At 34.7% G+C, this 22,960-nt stretch overlaps 2 protein-coding genes across 6 annotated transcripts in view; both read right to left on the bottom strand.

Moving 5' to 3' along the window:
* Positions 1-22,960, bottom strand: part of LOC126966522 (RNA-binding protein Musashi homolog Rbp6) — a 934,160-nt gene that overhangs the window by 658,752 nt on the left and 252,448 nt on the right. For 3 of the 5 annotated variants that reach the window (XM_050810644.1, XM_050810648.1, XM_050810649.1), the window contains exons 1-2: positions 6,560-6,716; positions 6,444-6,484 (exon numbers count right to left, since the gene is read on the bottom strand). In XM_050810644.1, the coding sequence (XP_050666601.1) occupies positions 6,444-6,484; positions 6,560-6,615 (97 nt within the window). In that variant the 5' untranslated portion in view covers positions 6,616-6,716. Of the gene's footprint in view, positions 1-6,443; positions 6,485-6,559; positions 6,717-13,022; positions 13,140-13,238; positions 13,341-22,960 lie in introns of those variants that run through there. The other 2 variants (XM_050810647.1, XM_050810646.1) reach the window with 2 other exon arrangements.
* The window catches only part of LOC126966486 (uncharacterized), a 71,645-nt gene that overhangs the window by 32,708 nt on the left and 15,977 nt on the right, over positions 1-22,960 (bottom strand). The gene's annotated exons all lie outside the window — the stretch shown is intronic.

Below are 22,960 nucleotides of genomic sequence, written 5' to 3'. Positions count from 1 at the left end.
AACACCATTGCTGCACAAGTACCTCAATACACGAGGCGTTTCAAGCATAAGTAGCAATGTAATATATGTGCCGCAAGGAATTGGCACTTATAACATTTGTATTACGTTCTTATTTAGATTTCTATGGCCTGGAAGAACACAGCACATATAGTTAGTTCCACTACTACCATCGACGTACAATAATCAACTAGACTCATAAACACGCTCCAATATTGTCTGAAGCAAAACTCTGCCTACGCTTCTATTAGGCAGAGATTTCGTTCAGTTGTGTTTCGACCGCGCTTCGAATAGAACGCCACGCACTGACAAAGTATTCAGTATAAAACTGTCCAACTAACAGCATATCTAAACTTAAAATGGATTGAGTGTCGTATTTCAGGTAAATGTTAAAACAAAATCTAATCTATACAACACTTTGAACATTACTACCACGAAATAAGGTGTTAATTTGAATGAATGTTTTGATGTTATATGTAAAAGTTAATGTATTTGTATAGGTCACGACGCTCGGACATTTTTGGCAACCTTTTAATAGGCGATTGGGAGTCTAATTTTTTATAGTAACGTCAATGACTACTAAACATAATTATATCTGTAAATCATATCGGTACTTCTTTTCGGTGTTATAACGTCTTGTTTTGTATATACACTATTGTTATCCATACACTCATAAGAGGATACAGGAAATAAAGATTATAAACAGTGCATATTCTAACGCGTTTATTTCTGTACCCATTGCGAAACTCGGGCAGTGCAAATCTTAGAGCCGACACGTCAATGATATGTCAAGCGCGCGAACCGAGCCAGATAATGGTTCTCAACCTTTTGTTGGAATAGCTTGCGGCCTGTTGTTGACGGCAGTAGCTCGCTTGAAACGATGATACGGTGAAATAAATACTTCTTATTTTAGATTAAATGTAAGGAACTTTTTATGATTTAATTACAAATGTTATAGTTTAAGTTTTAGCAGTGGGAGGCTCCTTTGCACGGGATGCCGGCTAAATTATGGGTACCACAACGGCGCGTATTTCTGCCGTGAAGCAAGGTCTAGTGAAATTATTGGGTAAATGAGACTTCACATCTTGTCTCAAGGTGACGAGCGCAATTGTAGTGCCGCTCAGAATTTTTGTGTTTTTCTAGAATCCCGAGCGGCACTGCATTGTTCTGGGCAGGGCGTATCAATTACCATCAGCTGAGCGTCCTGCTCGTCTCGTCCCTTATTTTCATAAACATAAAATACCCTAATTTGATTCCCTTAAGGGTGTCAAAATATAACGCAGTTTTTGCGACATAAATGACCCTATCTTTCAACTTGATACCTCCACGCGTTCCCAAAATAAAGGCAGACGTAGGGACATAAAATGATGCCATCAGGGTTCCTTATTTTTCTTTTTTATTTCAAATTCAATAAATTTTATTCAATTAGGATTACACTAAGCGCTTTTTAATCGTCACTACAAATATTAATTTTAAATTACTGACTCTACTATATGTCTGGCAAAAGTAGAGCTCTTCAGTTGACATACAAGAAGCTCAACGGCCCTTTTTTTTCTCTTTTTTTTTGTATGGAACCTTTAGAATGCGAATAGGGTGGCGCTTACGTGAATTGCTTATGACCATAATCAAATCAAATCAAAATCAGTTTATTCACGTAGGTCACGGAAATGAAATGTCAAAAAAAAATGTCTTATTGAATCTACCGCTACTTCGTAAAGGGTTGAGCTAATGAGAAGAAGTAGCAAGAAACTCATTGCCACTCTTTTATATCAAGATTTACATTTACATCGATGTACAAATCATTTCAATTACAATATAATATGGAAAATGATGCAACAAACATACTCAAACGTCAAATAGTCAATGTCTTACACGAGTAAGTCAATAAAGTAAATGTAAATTAATACAAAAGTTATTGAGTACAGCAGCTGCATCATCCACACACACCATAAATAAATAAAGGTATTGAGCATTTTATAAGCGATTATAAATAAATAAATATGTATATATCCATATATATACATATATATACACACAATAACTTTTAAGAATCTGATCATATTACCATTATCGGTACTATTTCCTTGTTTCGATAAAAAAATAAGAATGCTTTGGTAAGCCGTAAGACGGTATAGTGTACGATGGTATCGCTTTAGTGGTAAAAGTGCTTTTTATATCATATATTTGGTTAGTTGCAATAGCAAAATTATTAAAACACGACAACATAAATAATTTAAAATAGAATCAAAATTCATAAACCTGACTTACGTTATCACAGAATTGAACAAACGTCTCAAAGTGATTTAAAAACTTATCTTATCTGATACCAAATACCTACCTATGCAAATACGTCAGAGTTCACTATACTTTTACATTTTTTGTCCATACGAATAGTTTACGTTGTCACATGGTAACCACGGATGTGGTTTGAATGCGGGCGCCTTTATGTTAATCGCCTATTACGTCACAGGACTTCATTACGACGCTCATACTGTGAATTTTTATGAGTAATTATATATATATATTGGTACAAATTAAATTTGTTGAGATGTCGCTCTAAATCTAAACAATTTCGATTTGAAAGAGCGGGATTTCCTAATATGCAATTATTAAGATTGTGCACGTTATCGTTTAAACAATAATAATTTAAACAAGACATACCAAGATTTTCGATCAATGCGTCACTCGGACGGTTGGCTCAGTTGTAAGAGTGCTTGGACGGAACCCGAGAGGCGCGAGTTCGAATCCCGCATCATCCAAAAATTTCGGTATAAATTAAATTTGTATATTTAATCCCAGATAAGAGGGCTCACAATAAAAAAAACAAATTGTTTAAATAATGATGAACCTTTTTATTCTGTTCTAACCGGCTCTATACATATTTTACAACTTCCCCAATATACAGTTAATAAAAAAAAACTTTGAAAGTCTTTGTACGATATAATAGCTTGTAGATCGTATAAACGACTGCGCATGTGTATTTTTAAACTTTACGTTTGTATTTAAAAATATATTTCACATACAAATATTTATACTTTTTTCTTTGATTTTTTTTGGCGGGTATCTGAAATACCATATAAGCATAGCCAAATGTATGTTCAGAGATCAAAATTTATTCTAGAACTCGTGTTAATACGTTGGTAATCCATACTAATCCATATCATAAAAAACGTCTGCGGGCGCAACGGAGTGACGGTTCACTCCTCGCTATTATCCCCCCGGTTCAATCCTCGCCTCGAGTTTTTATGTACGACTATTCAATGCTTTAAATTTTTAAATGGTTGTGCAACACTCTTTTGATTCCTCTGTTGTTACAAGACAGCATGGATCGCGGTGACTTACCACCAGATGATCCTTATAAGGCGTTTATCCTCCTCTGCCATAAAAGTGTGTGTGTTTACTTATATACGCATGCAAGAAATTATTTTTCTCTGGCGTAAAATAAAAATGATTCATCGTGCTATTTTACGTTTGTAAAAAGAAAAATATTGTAAGAAGGTATTAAATGAAAATATTACTATATTATTTAAAAACTTGTTTAAATTGAAATTTCATTTCATTACCGTCTATTGGTTGTAGTTTAGTAGACCTCTTGTATCCATGTGAGTTATAAGGAAGCCCAAGCCTCACTGAAATATGATACAAATGGTCTAGTTGACCAGCTAACGTCAGGGTGTCGAATTTGCGTGACGGTGTGCGCGCGCATCGTAAAAATTCACTCTCATATTTTTTTTGCGACGCGTCAAAAGAATTATCAATTCAAATATCCTCAAGTATATTGTTGTCTCTTTTATTGTACATACAAGACAGTGATGAATGAGTTTCTTGCTACTTCTTCTCATTAGCTCAACCCTTTACGAAGTAGCGGTAGATTCAATAACAAAAATATATATCCGTGACCTACGTGAATAAACTGATTTTGATTTGATTTGATTTGTGACAACAATATTGGATTACGTATTGAGAAGTTTTCTGAAATATTAATGTTGCATTCTGATCTAAAGTTATATCATAATTAATATAATATTTACACTGTTCGATCTGTTTGTTCTCCGGAACGGCTGGCTCGGTTCTGACGTAATTTTCACTGACAGCTCACGTCATGAGTAATTTAGACTACTTTTATTTTAGAAAATAGAATGAGGTTACACGCAAGGAAATATATGCCGAGTAGTAAAAGGCATAAAAAGGCATTTATTTTCTCAAAATTGATTCCTTTAGAATTCTTTTTGTTGTCATTTCTTATACTACTAGATACTACTACCGCTTCGGAAACAAATGGCGCTCTGAGAGAGAAGAAGCGGCGCAAGAAACTCTCCCAGCATTCTTTTTTCTGCGCTCTTTTCAATAAAAATATACAATATTGTACAGTCGCTATAAAATAATCACAATCTAGTCCCAGGCTGTCCGATCATTTAGATATTCAGCAGTGGAGTAATAGGATTTACGACAGAGCCATTTCTTTATAAAACATTTAAATTTATTTATAGATAATGCCTGAACAGTGGCTGGGACTTTATTGTAGAAGTGTATACATTTACCCTTAAAGCTATTATGTATCTTATGAAGCCTACTAGAATTAGTTACAAGCAATCCCTTATTTCTAGTGTTATAGTTGAGAACTAAATATGATTTTATGGTCAGATTAACACGTGAATGAAATATCTCGGTTCTAAACATAATTTGAATTTCTAATATGAAATTTGAAATTGTTAAAGTTAGTTTTGATGTTTCAAATATTTTGCAAAACTACGTCAAAGTTTAATGATACGAAATACAACTCTGCTCTCTGAGTCTCCCTTTCTTTGACTCGAACCGACTTTTGTCTAAAAAGCGTTTCAAACCCGCGTGACAACTCAGTCTCATTCGATATCCATAAAATAAAATACTCAGCGCAGAAAATACTAACCTCGAAAAACAAAACTTATGTGTACATGTCTACAGACAGTTAATAAAAATTTGAATAAAGAAATTAAGAATGAAGCCTTTATTTCTTTCTTCTTCTTGTCAAGTCATTATTATTTTATTATATATATATTTTATTATTAAATATTATTATTTTATCATTTATATCTATTAATGTTATTTTTCAAAAAAATACCCAAACATTTTTGTTCTAATGCCACCAAGGCCAAAAAATACTTTTAAGAACCATTGTCTATTTGTCTGATCGTGCGCACGCTATTCTCTAAAACGGCTAAGCAGATTTAAATGCGTTTCTCGCTCATGTAGGTACTGTGGCATATCAGTAGTCGTAACATGTAGGGTTTGTTTCATTCCAATCCACAAACAAAAAGTTAATTGTAATAATGTGCGCTAACAACCTGGGTGTGCGCCCGCACACAGATCGTTGGTACAAAAACTCCTTTATGGAAGATCCCTATTTTCCTATAATTTTTGTCACTATCAGCAATAAAGAATTATTATATAAGTCCTCCATTCACACTAACATGACATATGAACCCAAATATACAAACTTGCTATAACATATCAGTGTAAATCCCATAAATCCTCGTATAGTTATGGGATATATTTCGTTAATGAATAACCTTTTTATTTTATTTTTGATTTAAATCGCGTGCTGTCAATAATAAATCAATAATTCAACCTGGATATGGACGACTATAGTTGGCATTGATAACTAATATAGAACGAAGTGAGGCGTAGGCGCATGACCCAATACCGCGGCCATCCGACGAAATAAGAGCGCAAATATTTTTTAATTATAATAGCAAATATAATTATTTACTTGACATCCTTACATAGGAATAAAACATTCACTCAATAATAATTTTTAATGATATTAATTCATATTTATTCGAATCGTCTCTACTTTTTAATAGTAAAACCTTTTTTGCGCTATTCAAACTATCAAGATGTTATTTAAATGAGTTACTCCATTTGAATTTATAAAGTATCAAATCCTGAAAAGTTTTGAGGTTATGTTGTGAAAACTGTTTATATGAAACACCGGTGAGGAGATTCGTGGCAACGATTTTCGGCCTAAAGCGATCGACAATACAAGCTAGTATTGTATGAAACATTAAAATGTAACAACTGAATGACAAGTGAGATTGCGCGCGCATCCGGAATGGCTGCTACTGGACACCTGACTGCCAATGTACCTTGACATCCTTACTGAATTACAGTTCATATATTGTTACCAGCGGCCAAGATACTGCCGCTCTCCGTGTTTCTATCGTTACATGACAACTTTCACGAGCAATAAGTACGCAACTACACAGTTAGCGAGCAATAACTAACGATCAGCTGATTGAGACATTTACCGGCAACATTATTTACACTTCAAATTTATCTCCGAAAACATTACTAACGGAAGTTTTAAAGTTAATATAGAGTTTATAAACAAATACTGTTTGGTGGAGTTCGCTTTCGGGCGGCGAGTGCATCGGATGCACTCCGTGGAACAATCATCTGGAGCGTACCTGGACTGGTCTGCCAGCTGAGTCCTCCGACGAACATCTTCCTGGAATATAAACACGACGTTTAGATCTGAAGCCGGTGCGCAACAACAAACGTGAGAGTCGCGAGAGTGACATACCCCGGGTCGTTGGGCACCTCGCCGGGGCTGGCCACTTCCTGAGTTTGGGTTTCCATGGGAGATGCCGGCGACGGGGGCCGGGCACTACGACTACGTACGAGATGGCGCGGGCTCGGGCCGTCACTCGCCGCACTACCGACTACCGGCACAAGACTGCCGCGGCGCACGGCTCCACGCAGCGACCGCTGTCCCCCCTCGACCCCCTCCCCCTCTCTATCGCATCGATTCATTCACTCGCTCTACAATTATTCATACGGGGCGCACGTTGGACGCGAGCAGCGTGCCGCCGGCGTCACGTGAGCGCGCGCCACGTGCTCGACCCCCCCCCCCCCCCCCCCGGCGGCTCCCCCCTCTCGCCCCGCCTCAACGTGCACGCCCACAAACCTTCCACACGCCTCCTGCCACCCCCGCACGCGATACAACTTCCAACTACCCTTGACTAAAATTATAACAAAAACTTCAAACTCTATAATTTATATTAATATATTAATATTTAACTCAGACCTTACCAAAAATTACTGTAATATGGAACCACTCTTTCGCTTAAACTTTTCAATGAAACATTAAAAGTTATAACTTTTTTTTCATCAAACCTTCTAAACACCTCTTGACACCACCACATACAATACAACTACCTTTGACTAAAATTATTACAAAATCTTCAAAGTTCTCAAACACGTGTTGAAATTGCATAAATTTTGCTCCAAAACTTCTAAATACAATTACCGTAGTATGTAACCACTTCGCGAAACTTTCTAACGTAACCAATTCAGATAACAACAATGGCGAAATCGAAGCCCGAATATAAATTTCCCGCGTAGCAGTTAATACTCATTCTACGTTGGCTACGAAATTCCATATGAAATTCGTTTCTGACTCGAGGTTCGTATAAATACAGATTCAGGTATTTCTACGAACAAGGCGCTATTTGACAAGCCCGGTCTAATCTTCTGCCTATCGAGCATGGATTTGCCGGTTCAATACCCTTTAGGGCCTAATAATACACTGTTCAAAAGTGTGTGTAATATTGCTTATTTAGTTAGCAGGACTGTTTTTCAACTGTTAAATATAAATATTGTGAAGTCAAGATTGCACTTTCCGGTTTCGTGTAGTGGTCCTTTGAAGGCTTGAGGAATACAATAAAAGCTTGTTGCATCATTTTACATTTTACATTGTAATTGAAATGATTTGTAAATCGATGTGAATGTAAATCTTGATATAAAAGAGTAGCAATGAGTTTCTTGCTACTTCTTCTCATTAGCTCAACCCTTTACGAAGTAGCAGTTGATTTAATAAGAAAAATATATATATATTTTTTTGACATTCATAAGTGTCATAGCCGTAACCTACGTGAATAATCTGATTTTGACTTGATTTGATTTGAAAGTAACAAATGTTTTTTATATTTTTTAGCTTATAGTGTCAGACAGAAAATCTAACGACTATTCTGAACCTTCGCTTTAAGTCAATTACCACGCGAATCACCATAAATCGTTTTGTAAAACTTATAACTAAATTAACTTCGGTTCCATCTTGGCTTAATATAACAAAATACTTCCCTCACAATACATAAAAAATAACTGAATTTAAGAAAATGTGTGATTTGAATTCAATCAAGAAGAAGGAATAAACTATACGTGTCTTGTAATAAGGTAAGATAGGGTTAAGGGCTCCTTACGGCCGTTCCCAATATACTATCTACAGATAGAGATAAATTACTACCTTCTACTGTCAGTAGTCTGAAGCTGTCCCAATATACCCGATAATTCATTCTTATCGCCTTATATTGGGACGCGTGAATTGCAATTTTCATACAAACTTCTATCGCTGGTAAGCTATATGTTGTCCCATTGACACACAGCGTGTACGGATAAGGTGAGTTACCGTCGATAAGCTTATTAGGTTAGAACAGTCAACGATAATTACGATTTTCATCTCAAGTAAGAGGTAGACTGAACATTGGGAACGGCCGTTAATAAACCTTGGTATTAAATTTTACAAAAAAAAAACAGGAAGAATACTAGGAGTCACTGAGCACAAATTTAAGTAATATATTAACGCTTGTTTGGCAAAGAAGGCGTATACTATAGTATGGTAGTTTATTTAGAAGATACTAATGCCAGGTTCTTGTATGGTTTTGGCCACCTAAAATTGAATAGTATTGCATAGGATAAGCAATTTTGTTTGTTATTATAATATGATTAAAAGGACGGCCTGGTAGACTTCTCCCATGACTCATGACGTCTACCAAATATCCTCTACCTAATATGTAAAAAAAACATATCTCTATTATATTCCACCACAAAAAATATATAAGATACCAGTTAGAAGGGAAACCCTAATACTAAAGCTGCGGTGTTAGTCTGTCGTTCTGTCATAGGCCGCCAAAATTTTGAGTGTGTATTACGTTTGCGGCAATAAAATAAATACAGACCATAAAATGGGCCCCTTTCAAATAAAAAATGTGCCAATTAGTTTTCTGCTTTTTAACAACATTGTACAATAATAACATACATCATAAGAGTCAAAGTGCTATGTACTCGTATAAAAATAAGTGTTGTAGTTGCACACAACTTTAGCTATACTACAAGCTTTTTGAGATTTTTCGTGTCACTGGTGCTGGAAACAATTGAAAGTTTTAAAAGTCTGAGAAGCTGCACTTTATCCTACATGACGCGTTTTCCAATATCGAAACTTGCGTTTTAAACTGCTGAAAATGTTGATACCGATCCGGAAGCGATGTATTCAAACGTTTTTGTCGTAAGATTGTAACACATTTTAAAATATTATATGTTAGAGTGTTATTCTTATAAACTTACCACCTAACTGACGTATTTATTGAAATCATGTACCTACCTTTATTAAAGCTACATATTATGGAGTTTATTTCTTATCTCTGGTCTTTTTTTTTATGGAATAGGTGGACAAACGAGCGTTCGGGTCACCTGGTGTTAAGTGATCACCGCCGCCCACATTCTCTTGCAACACCAGAGGAATCACAAGAGCGTTGCCGGCCTTTGAGGGATATATATATTATTTAGTATTTATTTAGTACGCGCTTTTTTTGAAGGTACCCATGTCGTATAGTCCCGTAAACACCGCACAAGGAAGCTCATTCCACAGCTTAGTAGTAGGAGGAAGAAAGCTCCTTGAAAACCGCACTGTGGAGGACCGCCACACATCCAGATGGTGGGGATGATATCCTAATTTGTGGCGTGTAGTGCCAAGGTGGTCTGGGATAATAGTGGTGCTGCATATTTGAGGATCTATTACTCTGCGAACAGCCAATCACCAATCAATGGCGTTGCGTAGAAACGTCGCTTCATCAAGGGAAGTAGGTACGCATTCCAAAGTGAAATATAATCCTGTCCACCTTTAAGTATAGCGTTCCAAAAGAAAGGCATCCATACCTCTGTGAGGGGGCCAAAGGCTTGGTGTCACATACGTTATAAAGTAGTCATTTTGCGTGTTACTGCATCTATCAGCTGAGTATTCCGAAGTACCTACTATTTGGCCAGATTCCTGCCAACGAATAGGGAAAACGTAATAAATAATATAATTCAAACACAATCCAAACTGTAGATGAACGCTGTTTATCAATAGCGTGGTTCGCTATAACTTCCTACCAAACCCTTAAATAGATACATTCTGGATATAGAAATATCCATAATGTCTTTTATATTTTATTTATTTATTTGTATTCAACTCTTACGTCTAGCCTTACAGGATTATTCCTAATGCGCTAGTGTAACATTCACCTTAAAAAAATAATTTACCATTTAAAATGAGCATTAATTATGTTATGACAAAGGTGTGTAGATCATCATAATTAAATCTAATTTTTAAACAAAATTTAATTCAATTAATCCCAAAGTGAGAGATATCACTTTGAAAAAACAAACAGTTTAAAAATTATATATTCTATCATTTACTACTTTGCGGAGGTTTGAGTTTTTATGAGAAGTGCCAACCAACTCATCGCCACTTATTTAAATCAACATTTAGAGCTTCAACATTTTAGGAATTATTTTAATTACAATCTATGTAAAGCGATTCAACAAAAAAATTTCAACAGATTCAACAAATATTTAAATTATTAGAAAAAATCATAAGAGATTACTTATTGAGTACAGTAGATGAATATTAATTCACTCTCGATGCTTATTAAAGCACACACATAATAAAATAAATAAAGGTGTTACTTACTTACATAACAGTCAAAAGATGTACCTACTGCTGAACAAATGCCTCCCCCAAAGATCTCCACGACGATGAATCCTACGCTGTCCACGTCCGACCTATTCCTACAATCTTGACCAGTTCATCGGTCCATCTTGTTGAAGGCCTACCAACAGTGCGTCTTCCAGTACGTGGTCGCTATTCGAGAGCTCTACTGCCCCAACAAAGATTATATTATGTTAGGTTATGTGAAGTTAATGTTGGCAACGGCTTGCTTGGTTCATTTGGTTGCAACAAGTCATGGACGCCATTCTAGATAAAAAAAAAGAGCTGGTCTATGCATATTGTGAACGAGCTAATTGGTACCCGTATGGTTGTCCTGTATGTAGGGTTGGTGATATAATATCGCGCCGACCTCACCTGGGTAGAATTGAATCGATAAAAATACATGACCACTACAAACATCTAAATTATTTTATATATTATTAGCGAACCCAGCAGACGTCGGTCGTCCTGAACGGCAAATCAATGTTGACATACGGAAAGCAACGCCATCTACCGTGTCCTATTGTTTCTAAATCATCCCATTGAAAAATTTACAAAAAAAAATGATTTAAATCGGTCCTATAAAAGAATTACATTACGGGACGGGGTACTAAAGTACTACGAAGTTAAGTTTAAGTCGGACTATAATAACCGAGTGGCACCAAGAGACAGCAAAAGAAACAGAAGTAAGAAATAGGGCCGACTATGAGACGGGAAGACATCAAAAAGTTAGCGTGTCCATAAAGGCTCGTCCAGCAAAGAACTGGATAGAATTAAAATCATTAGAGTCGCTCATTACATCAAAAAATTAACGACCATCTGCCGGTATTTATCTTTCTAATAGGATCTAAACTAAAAGAAATCTTTTTATTTTTCTTCCTTCTTCTTTCTTCCAAATAGTACTAAGATATGACCTAGCAAACAGGCCCTTTTAATAAGGTAAATCTTAATTTACCAAAATTATTACTATTTTTTTTTAAAATAACTCGATAAAAAGGCGTAATCCTTTCCTCGAATCGATAGTAATTTGAATGCACCTTATTCAGGATTAAAAGAACAAACCTGAGTTCGGGCCATCTGACACGTAATAGTATTGGTATTGAATTCCAGGAGCGTAGCCACTAGGGCTTCCAATGTGCTTCCGAGATCTCGGTATTGCGGGATCCCGCACCATTTTCCAATCGAATTGCGGGACTGAAAAAAGCGTGCATGCGATGCAAAATAGGATAAGGTGCGTGAAATATTATTCTTAATAACTCAAGTTATTAACTGTTTCGTATTTTTGTGAAGTTTATTGATACACGAATCTTTCATTCACGTACAAACCCTTAAAAGGAATACCGCCCACAAGTGTGGAATCAGAAAGGGCATTTTCTGCTGCAGGCTATATTGCGTCGTCAAACATTTTCAGTTAAGATTAGAAGCTGACAAACTTAATAATTAAGTAATAATTTATCAGTTTAAAATGTATTTTTTTTTTAATTTTGCTTTGTGTATTTTTTGACGATTTGTTTAGTTTTGATTTTTTTGTTGAGTTATCGTTTTTTTTTGTGAGAAAAACAGTATGATTTTATTGATCTCATTTTAATAGTAATATGTACGTAGATAAAAATGGAGTTGATAAATTCATTGTTTAAAAATGTGCATAGTTTCAATATGCGGGATCCCGCAAATACCGAGATCCCGCGGGATTGAAAATTCGTAGTCCCGCAAATACCGAGATTGAATACAGGCCGCGGAATTGGATGCCCTAGTAGCCACTCCCTAAGGTAGGTTTACATATTGTGTAAAAGCTGCTAGTCTACTTCTCAAGGCCAACTTTCCAACCAATATTGGTATAATTAAGTACGGACATAGTTCTAGGTTAGGGGATTAAAATAAATATACTAAATTTGATCCCCTATTCCAAATTTCGAAGGGAGGTTAATGTTGAGCGCAAAAGCCTAGTCATTTATATACGTTAAGACCCGTGTTTTTTAGTTTTATAGTAATATTTGAGTCGAGGTTTTGAGTCCTTACTAGTATGTACAAAGGTACTCTGTGGTCCTTCAATTACATTTACGAAGAGGCCTTTGCCTATTCAGGACAAACAAGTATTTATATATTATTAGTAAATAGTGTCATTTAAACTATACTTAAGAAAGCTTGTAAATATCTCGAATAAAGGCTTTACTATTATTACATTTTAAATTTATATCGATTATCGTGCAGTTAGGTGCTGTATACTTATTTTACTTACCCAAAATCCAACTTTTGCTGTGCAGTTGTTTGACTCTCGGCCTATATCGGTGGCTCCACAACTTGGTACAACCACGTAGGTAAGGTCACATATTCTTGATGGTCACTGGTGTTAAAACTATCAAACTTCTTTTGGATTAAAAATGACAATTATTCTCTTTAATAATATTAATTTAATCTCTTAAATAAATAATAGATATGATAATATTATATTTACCTCTTAATGTATAGTTTTTCCACCGTAGTTAACGTACACTAAAAATTTAATTCAATAAAAAACATGTAATATATATTATGTGATTTGTCCCGTTCAAGAGTGACAGGGATTGAACTCATTATAAGTTTTTTTTTTAATTTTGGGCATCTAAGCAATAAGGTTAGAATTAGCTTTAGAGCTAAGTATTTAGTATAAATTAAATTTGTAACCAAAATTCATGAACGATGCGGGACCCGAACCCGCGACCTCTCGGGTTCCATCCGAGCGCTCTTCCAACTGAGCCAACCGTTCTGAGAGTTGAACAAGACATATCAAGATTTACGAACCATACGGAATATGAATATTGAACTACTAGACGCATGAATAGACGGAACCCAAGTGGTCGCGGGTTAGAGTCCCGCATCGTTTTTAAATTTTGGTTACAAATTTAATTTAAATAATGCCAGAAGTGAGAGATATCACTTTACAAAAAATAACATTCACGGACTAGTAAAAAAATAAGGACTCCGTGCCACCTTACATAACAGTGTAGCACCAAAACAAGCCGATCAACGTGTAAATACATAGCCCAACGCACACACTTATACTACTACAGGCCGATAGGCGGCCATTATGAGAATTGTCTTGGTCTGTAACAGATCAGTTTGCGTCTCAATAAAATATTTTAAAAATGCCGTCGTGAAAAAGTGTAATAACGATACTATATAAGTATTTGTGGCAATATATAATATTGACACATTAATAATAATAATATTGACACACTTTTTACACAAATTATCTTGCCAAATTAGGCATAGGTATATAGTCTGTGTTATGGGTTGCAAGACAACGATATATTTAATACAATATACTTACTTAAACATACATAAATACATATAAATATACATATAAACATACATGACTCGGAGACAAACATCCATATTCATCATATAAATGCTTGCACCTACCGGGATTCTACCTCTAGCTTAGGTAGGATCGCTAACCACTCGGCTATACGGGTCGTCTATATATGATTAGTATCCCCCGTAACCGCACACACACTAGCATAACGGTGCTTCACTTGCTAATATCACAGCGCTGAGTCCTTTTTTTTACTCGTCCGTACAAATTATTTAGTATAAATTACAAAACATTTAAGTGACAAGATAACTTGCCACTTGTCAACGATCACGTTGATATTAAAGTTTAGATTAGTCATGTTCTATATTCAACAATTAAATTCGATGTAGTTTATATTGTGCTTGCCAAGATAAATGGCGTGCAGAATTGATTCCCCATTTGGAATTTTTCTATAATTAGTAATGGCTGACGTTTCAGCCTGCGCATTTCCTTTGAGGATCTAATTTTATTCTGATCTCGAAACATCTATATAGGCTGGTCTATCTATGGTCTTGACCAGGAGTGCTCAAGCTTGAACTGCTGGCAATCTACCCACAAAATTGTTATACTACGATCAATTGACTCTGAGAGGCTTCAAGTATGTGTGATGAAGTATTGTCGTCTAACGGCCGTTTTCAATAACGTATATCTAGTTACGGATACATTGATATCATCGCGTAATGACAAGATCTTATCTATCCATAGTTATGTCCAATATAGTTATAGTGCAATGCTTTATGTCGATACGTTATTGAAATGTAATTAAGCGTAAAAGGATAGATTTGTCTGCGTCTAGTAAGTTAAACTAAGGATATATAGGTTATTGAAAACAGTCGTAGGTAGAGTGTCACGATGACATAGATATTAGTTTTGCGCACAATAATATAATATTCATTATTAGTAGGTAGGTCTGCTCTAAAATGTCAATGAAAAACTCATAATTATTCACAACTTCTAAACTTAACTAACGAGTGACTTTGGATGTTGAATCAGCATGACACTGCATGTCCTGAGCATACTTTTCATAAGATGGTACGTAATTACCGATTTGAGTTACCTCAAACAAAATCAGTGAACAGTTCTCGGATTTTTTTCACGAGATCGACTCAAAAAGCACCCGCGATCGACCGTTTGTGCACCCCTGTTCTTGACTATTAACAATTTATTGTGTAGCAAGAGTTTGTTATGAATACGATAAGTATAGACCATAGTTTCTCAACTAATTTTGCTCACCGCCCAGTTTGAGAAGATGTTTTTTTCTAGAGCCCCCCATCTTAATTTTACTTACCATCTGTCGCGAATTTAAAACAGCTATATCCACGATTATATTTAAACGTAAGCTATTATATTATAGTATATATATAGTATTATATTATATAATAGCCCCCCCGAAAGTCTCAAACGCCCACAAGGGGGCGTTATCGCCCACGTTGAGAACCTAGAGATAGACCAACGTATGAAGATGGCAACTGCAGAACACAAGTAGGTAAGAAATAAGAAATCGTTATTTACTATAAATATCACTAAACTATTTTATAAAATACCAAAGGAAAACGTTGACGGTGCGCTTGAATCGCCTCACATCGAATTAAATTGCTTTACATCGATCGTACCATATTAATGTTAGGTATGTAAGCAAAGTAAAAGGTTTTTTACGAAAAAAAGTGACGATAAGACCAATATTTATTTACCTTATGATACGCCCTGCCCAGTTAAATACAGTGCCGCACATGATTCTTGAAAAACATAAAATGAATATTGCGCTCGGCTCTTTGAGACATAAGATCTTAGATAATTTTTACGTCTAGATAAACAGGCCAGGTTTAATACTTGCACATTACTGCTTCTGTGCGAAAAATCCAACAATTTGTCTTAGCTTAAAATTTAAACTTATTACGGTTTCTAACACTATTAGCAATATTTACTGATATACTGAGAAAATAGATCGATAAATCTGGCTGTAATTAGCAAATACTCGCTAACAGATTCAGTCGTTCTGTAAGCATGACATTTGAAATACTGTGACACTCAAAACAGTCGAATCATGGAAAAAACAGGGGTCTGAGTAATAACCACGTAAGTCGGGGTGTGATTTTGCATATTATAAATATCCACAACCAAATTTAAAAAAAACTGTGTGTGTACTTATGTAAGCACGCAAGAAGTTATACTTCTTTGGCCTAAAACAAAGCAAAAACCATTAAAATTTAGATAGATTTAGATTTATTCCTCGTGCTATTCTACGTTTGTAGAAAGAACAATTTTGTAAAAATCTTGCAACGATGGCTTTGACAATTAATTATTAATTAATGGGTTTGAACCCTTTGCCTGTCCTAATAATGGACGAAGAAACCAAAAAAATAACGAATGACGCAAACGTCACAATTTTTTAGGAACTTACTTCAACCTGTTACTTTTGTGTTACAGTGATGCGCGCGCATATTAAGATTTCACCCTCATCATTTTTTATAACGCGCCTAAAGAAATATAACTTCAAAATGCTTAATAAAATCTAGTAGTCGTCTGGCTGCTTAAATATTTATTTCCTCCCACAATTTGTTGAAAATATTAAGCATTGAGTTGCTGTAAGTCTGGGTAGTGTAATTTTATCAATAAAAACAATAAATAAAATACAAATCTAAGTATCGAACAGCGTATATTTCACGAGACGACATCAATCACAATTTATAAGTTACAACCTACATTTGGCACAACCAAGTCACAACATCGATCTTATAGATATAACATTCGGAATCTAATCTAATACTGATAACACATATCTTAGCACAGCCAAATAGTAAAGAAAATAGTATTCGTATAACTAGAATGAGGTACAACATGTTTCGATTCTCAAAAATACTGCAAACAAGTCTGAATTCTCAAAAATATTATTACACTTTGGTTTTATAAAAGAAAAACTCAATATGTTGAGTTGGTAGATGATAATTGCATAGCAAATTCGTTCGAGACATACGTTCTCCGCGGGCGACAAGTAAAGGGCAGGGGACCTACTCATACAATCGATATTCGATATATCGTGGCATTAGTCGTGTCGAATCCTACTCTTAGTAACATCGTATTGAATGTCGAAACGATGATTAAACGAGCGAAACATTATTCGATATTATCGGTCCTAACCCTACTTTTTGTTGTAAATGTCAGTGACGAATATTCAAATTTGACAAGTAACCAAACGTCATTTTTACGATAACCTCAACGACGCCTTCTAGGCTGTCGTTGCTGTAATCGTTTCAAGTTGTACTGCTGCTTTTATTGTGATTGTGTAGTCAATTTCTTGAGTCTTATAGTGTAAGCTTTAGTTTAGGCGCATATCTTACCTACTTTCTAAGTTATCGTGACATAAACGGACCATGCTAATTTGCATAGTGATTAATCAAAGTAAAGGTATATGATGAAACGAGAATTAAAAAAGTTGCATAGTCATAGTTTTCATATTATATAAAGTGTATCTATGGCTATGATGAGCTTATAAATTACATCCTGTTTTTATTTCTGTAGAAAGGTATTTTAATAGGAAATCTTACCATTCTTTGAATGTGCAAATGGTTAGTTGATAATATAATAATTCGGGTTGGACTTAGTATCCCGTAGCACGAATATGGATGTAAAAATTATTGTAGTTGATAGAGCTTTAGTCCACGATTATAATGATACCACTCTTATTACAAGGTAATGCACCGTTTTCAAGAAAATAACGAAAAAAATTCTCTATTCTAACCTAAGACAGGTAAATCACGTAAATAAACACTACATGAGCGCTGACATCGCGGCGGAAGGCTAAAAACTGTCATGAAATGATTTTGGTTTCTTCGTAAAATATTAGGACAGGCAAAGGATTTAAGCCTAAGTGTACCAAAGCTCTATCAACTACAATATTTTTTACCTCATAATTCGTGCTACGGGATACTAAGTTTTAACCAATAATAATTCTTGTCCACAAAAAAATAGTGCAACTTAAAATCATTGTCTTACAGATCTGTGATGCAGAAAATTACATAACAACGCCAATTAAAACAAATTGAATTAACGCGCCCAAACGTATAAACTATGTTTTGACTTTTCGACACTTAACAGCGACATAACACAGATAATATTAAGTTTTTCAAGGTTTGCACATTATATCTCATTCACACAAGGTAAAAAATTCAAAATTAATATTTTGAATTTTTTACCTTACGCTAATGCGTATGGTTACGATAAACGATAAGAAATTCGAACATTTGTTAGAGTAGGGTTGATGCGATATATTCGCTGTATTATCGTATCGTTCTGAATGTATCGTTGTCGATTTTGCGAGGAGACCTCCAGGACTGAAATAGGATGGCCTGTCGACAATGGCGTTATGAACTAACTAAAATTTCACTAACTAGGTTTTCACTACCCCAGTTTGTCGATGCATTATTGTGTTTATAAAAATAATACGGAACGACATTACGCTCCCTAAATTGCACGCAATGTAATTCTAGATTAAACTCTTCATGGTTACCCTATACCGGTCGCCCTCGAACCGTAAAACATATCCCGAACGAACCTATCAAGAATAAATAGTGGATACAATAAACTTACATTTTATAATGATTGACAGAAAACATTGTATATTTAAGAATTATAATAGTAACAAGTTACATCTGCAGACTGCTTATTAAGTTTTACTAAAAATTAGTTCAGCATGCCCAATCATCTTTTTTAGCATAGAAATAAATCGAGACAGAACGATAATATGCCTACACTTTGCCTACATTTCGCGCGTATTCATTACCAAGAGACATCTCCGCGCTATTGCAACGCGTAAGCGATTATTAACCGAATTTCACTATCTTATATTCATAGCCTGCTGCCTTATCTATGCGACAATTGTCGTTAAAATCGATCCAGCCGATTAGGAGATTATCCGGATTAACAGAAAGGCAGGTTAAACTTTTTTAAGTTTATTTTTGTACGTAAGCACACACATTAATTCATTATCGTGCGTTTGAACCGAAGTAAAACATTTAAGGCTATTTAAGATTAATTTTTTATTTATTGATTAATTGTACTCTTTTTTTGTCAACCCTACTAAGCATCGTCGGCACTACTGCGCAAGACTAATAAATGACATAAGCGTATCGTGTGTATGGAGTCAACGAACACAAAAGGTTTAAAACATATCTTCCTGACAACCTGTTTTGTATGTAAAAGTTTATTATTAAAAATACAAAGTCTGAAATAACACCATTTAGATATGACACTTTATAATTATTTTTAATACTTATTATTATTACTCTTTATATTTATTCTAATACGACCGTTTATTATTCTCCAAATAAACGCGCCCTAATTTATCTAAATATCATCTAGCAGGTCTATGAAAGAATTATCGTTGTTTAATACCTTACCTTATGAAATAACTAACAAAATTTTAGCCATCTATTGATGTTACACATAAAACGAGCTACATATTTCGAACTACTTCAAATATTACTGATTGATTTATAAATACCGTCATATTCACGGAATAGAAAATACAAGTGGAGGTGTGCAGCGATCGCGCGTTGTTATAATTATTATGCGTTGGTTCAGTCGCGGTTAGCTACTTTCCGTGACATGACGTCTCGAACATTAAAAAAAATAATGCAACTATTTGTTGTGAACTCCTAAACTATTGAACGGATTTTAATGGGGATTACTTCATGGAGCGCAGTTTAGTCCAACATAAGAATTTTTATTTCGAATATATGTTTCGTATTTAACAAAAAAGACTAATTTAAGTAATGAAATGAAATTTTGTCAGGTGATTCGTTTAGTATAAGTTAAAAACTTGTATTTTGTATTCCGTGGTCGCATTCGACACTATTTGTAACTGACTACGTACAAGATCACTTTTTTTACTAAAGAGAACAAACTGGCAACTAGCTTCTAAAGCGTAGAATAAACGATCATATCAATTCGGAAACACATTGTTAAGTGGCGGATTGAACCGTGGGCGCCATGCGAATAGTCAGCGGTAATATCTACTGCGCCACAGCGGTTATCGTTTAAATTATTTTCTTATTATATATTAGAATTGTATTATTATTAATATTAATGCGTATTTAAAAGATCAATATATAATATTATACTTTATAGTAAAGAAGTAAACGATATAACTAAGTCAGCATATTACCTATCACTTATCAATAATAATAAACAAAACACGATATAATAAATTAAAACTTATGCTAAAAAGTAAAAAGCAGTCTTTGACAACATTTGGTAACTGTTTTACAGTGCTCCCAAATTAAAAATGCGCATTCAGATCTTCGCCACTTTTTGGCAACGGTCGTATTTGCCGACCGTCGGGAGAGGATATCTATATAGAGTGGTAAAATGCATTACTTTTGCATAATTTAGTAGAATTATATTACAATAATAATAACAAGAGGGGTGTGTAATAGGAGCTCTATATAATTCCACATAGACTAAACACGTGCAGTCGGCACCAATACCTAAGACGACTGACACAGCCGACCGCCCGATTTGTTTTCGTATTGTGAACACATGATTTGAATCCTATTTCTTTCGCACAAGGTGCAAAATGCAAGTGCATTGTTTATGGCTCTTACGATTGAATGATTCGGGTGTTTCCGGGAATACGCCCATTAGCGAAGATCTGTATGCGCATTTTTAATTTGGGAGCACTGTATACGACTTTTAAAGATTATGATCATGTATCTCTCTCTGGCATAAAGGAGTCTGCACACTATAATGTATCATAGCATACTAGGAACATGTTACACCAAAAACATTAAGGGTGTTTCGACACCAATTGAAAACGTCGAGTCGCATGCACTGAACATGAAAATTTGTCATATCATGATAATTTATAGTGAGCATGTTCATGGTATGGTATGGTCTTGTTGGCAAACTCAGATATCATTAAAATACACCTGGACTTCTTCACTGGACATTTAAGACTTTTGTATAAAATTATTTAAAAAATTTATGAAATTTTAATGACATTTTTGGTATAAACTGACTAATCATATTATTTAAACAATCCTTGTCATCAGTTGTCTCATTTTCTTATACCTACTGCAACAGTCTTTAAAAATAACAAAACAACAAAAAATATTGCAAAGCATAATTGCGTTAATATATAAAAGTAAGCTATCAAAAACAAATAAAATAAATACAAATATTGCATAAACTATAAGCTAACATCTACATCACAAAGCATCAATTGCACACAACACTTACGCATAACTTGATCCAAATGATCCGATTGTGAGTTTAATACTTTATATTTTAAGCCAACAAATAATTAAATATAAGTAATAAAAAACATTTATATTATTAGCCATCCATCCTGTTCTCTCATACAAATGAGATCAAAAAAATTATTTTTTAGAAATGTAATCATAACATAAAATTTAAAGCATACACTGAGTAAAGAACGACATAGTTATATTAAAAATATCTAAAATCGTAAATTAAAAATACAAATGATTGAGGGCCATATTGAGCACCGACAAACAGTGATTTTTTGTACTATTATTGGCACCAGGGTGATATGATCGAGCTTTTGAAACAATTATATAAATATAAGCTTAGCAAAAACAGCAGATTTGCGAAAGATTACAGCATAGTAAAAAGTACATTATACCGGATTCCGTAACAATTACTAATATTATACAATATGAAATAAATAGCCACAGCCTTGCAAAATAAACAACTAAAATATAAGAAAATCAGTCCCCGTCATATTAAAGCTAAGCTGAGAATAATACCATGAGTATATTCTGAATAAAAATAAGTTACATAACAAAATCAACATTAAAGTTAGCCTAAAACATACGTATTAACAATCTAAACAACTAGTGTATAAGACTTAAGTTAAAATAAAACAAGGTATAAGTTAAAAAAAAATAAATGCTTAAATGAATGTTAAAATTATTAATACTAAAATAGAGTTTGTAGTAGTCATCAGGTCTCTTCTTTAAAATGGGCAATAAGATGCAGCTAAAAATATTTATAGAATAAAAAAAAATATTCATAAAACTTTAAATTTCAAATCAGTTAACCGAGATCTGATCAACATAAGTAGGATTCATGATAAAACTGATGAGTAAAGATTAATCTTGACCATCGATTAAATTGGATGTTAAAAATATACAAAAAGTGCGCTGAATTCTCTGCGCCCTTGATTTACAGACCTAAAGGAGTCTATTCACTACACGACGAGAAACGATTGTTAATGATACTTAAGAGATATTTTGTTGTAAGTTTTCTGTATTTGATGCAAGTAGAGCAGACAACGTTGCATGCGTCGCACTTAAATTTTGCGAGGTCGATCCGACCACTACATTTGGAACGGCACCTAAAGCACTCCCCAATGCGGATCCTGAGCTAACAATCGTCACATTCGGCGGCGGAGTCGCTCCGGTCGCAAAACCAGTGGAAAGAACTTTTTGGGTGTTATGCATTATAAAAGATTTTGCCGAACCAGCGCTGCCCAATGTCAACACCTTCTTTAACATTAATGAAGAATTACACGTGTTATCAATCATGTCCTTAGTTGTAGAAATACTATCAAAATCGGAGCCAGCCGAATTTTTTGCCGAATGGGGTTGCACTGTGGTCAGGTTGAAAGAAAATCTTGAGGTGTTTGAATTGGTAACAATATTTTTGGAGATGATCGCATTATGTAGGATGTTTCCAGTTGGGAACGACTTTGAAGAAACGTTGACATATTGCGCAGGAGTGCTTATTATTGTTGCATTCGATGTTCGAGCTCCAAATCCAATAATAGAAGTCTGTCCGGCCGTTCCTTGGGACATTACTGTACTAATCGTTCCAGATTTTGC

This window comes from Leptidea sinapis, chromosome 10 (assembly GCF_905404315.1).
Source record: "Leptidea sinapis chromosome 10, ilLepSina1.1, whole genome shotgun sequence".
Taxonomy (NCBI): domain Eukaryota; kingdom Metazoa; phylum Arthropoda; class Insecta; order Lepidoptera; family Pieridae; genus Leptidea; species Leptidea sinapis.
The sequence above is the reverse complement of the archived record's forward strand: the minus strand, read 5'-3'. Positions and strand labels throughout refer to the sequence as shown.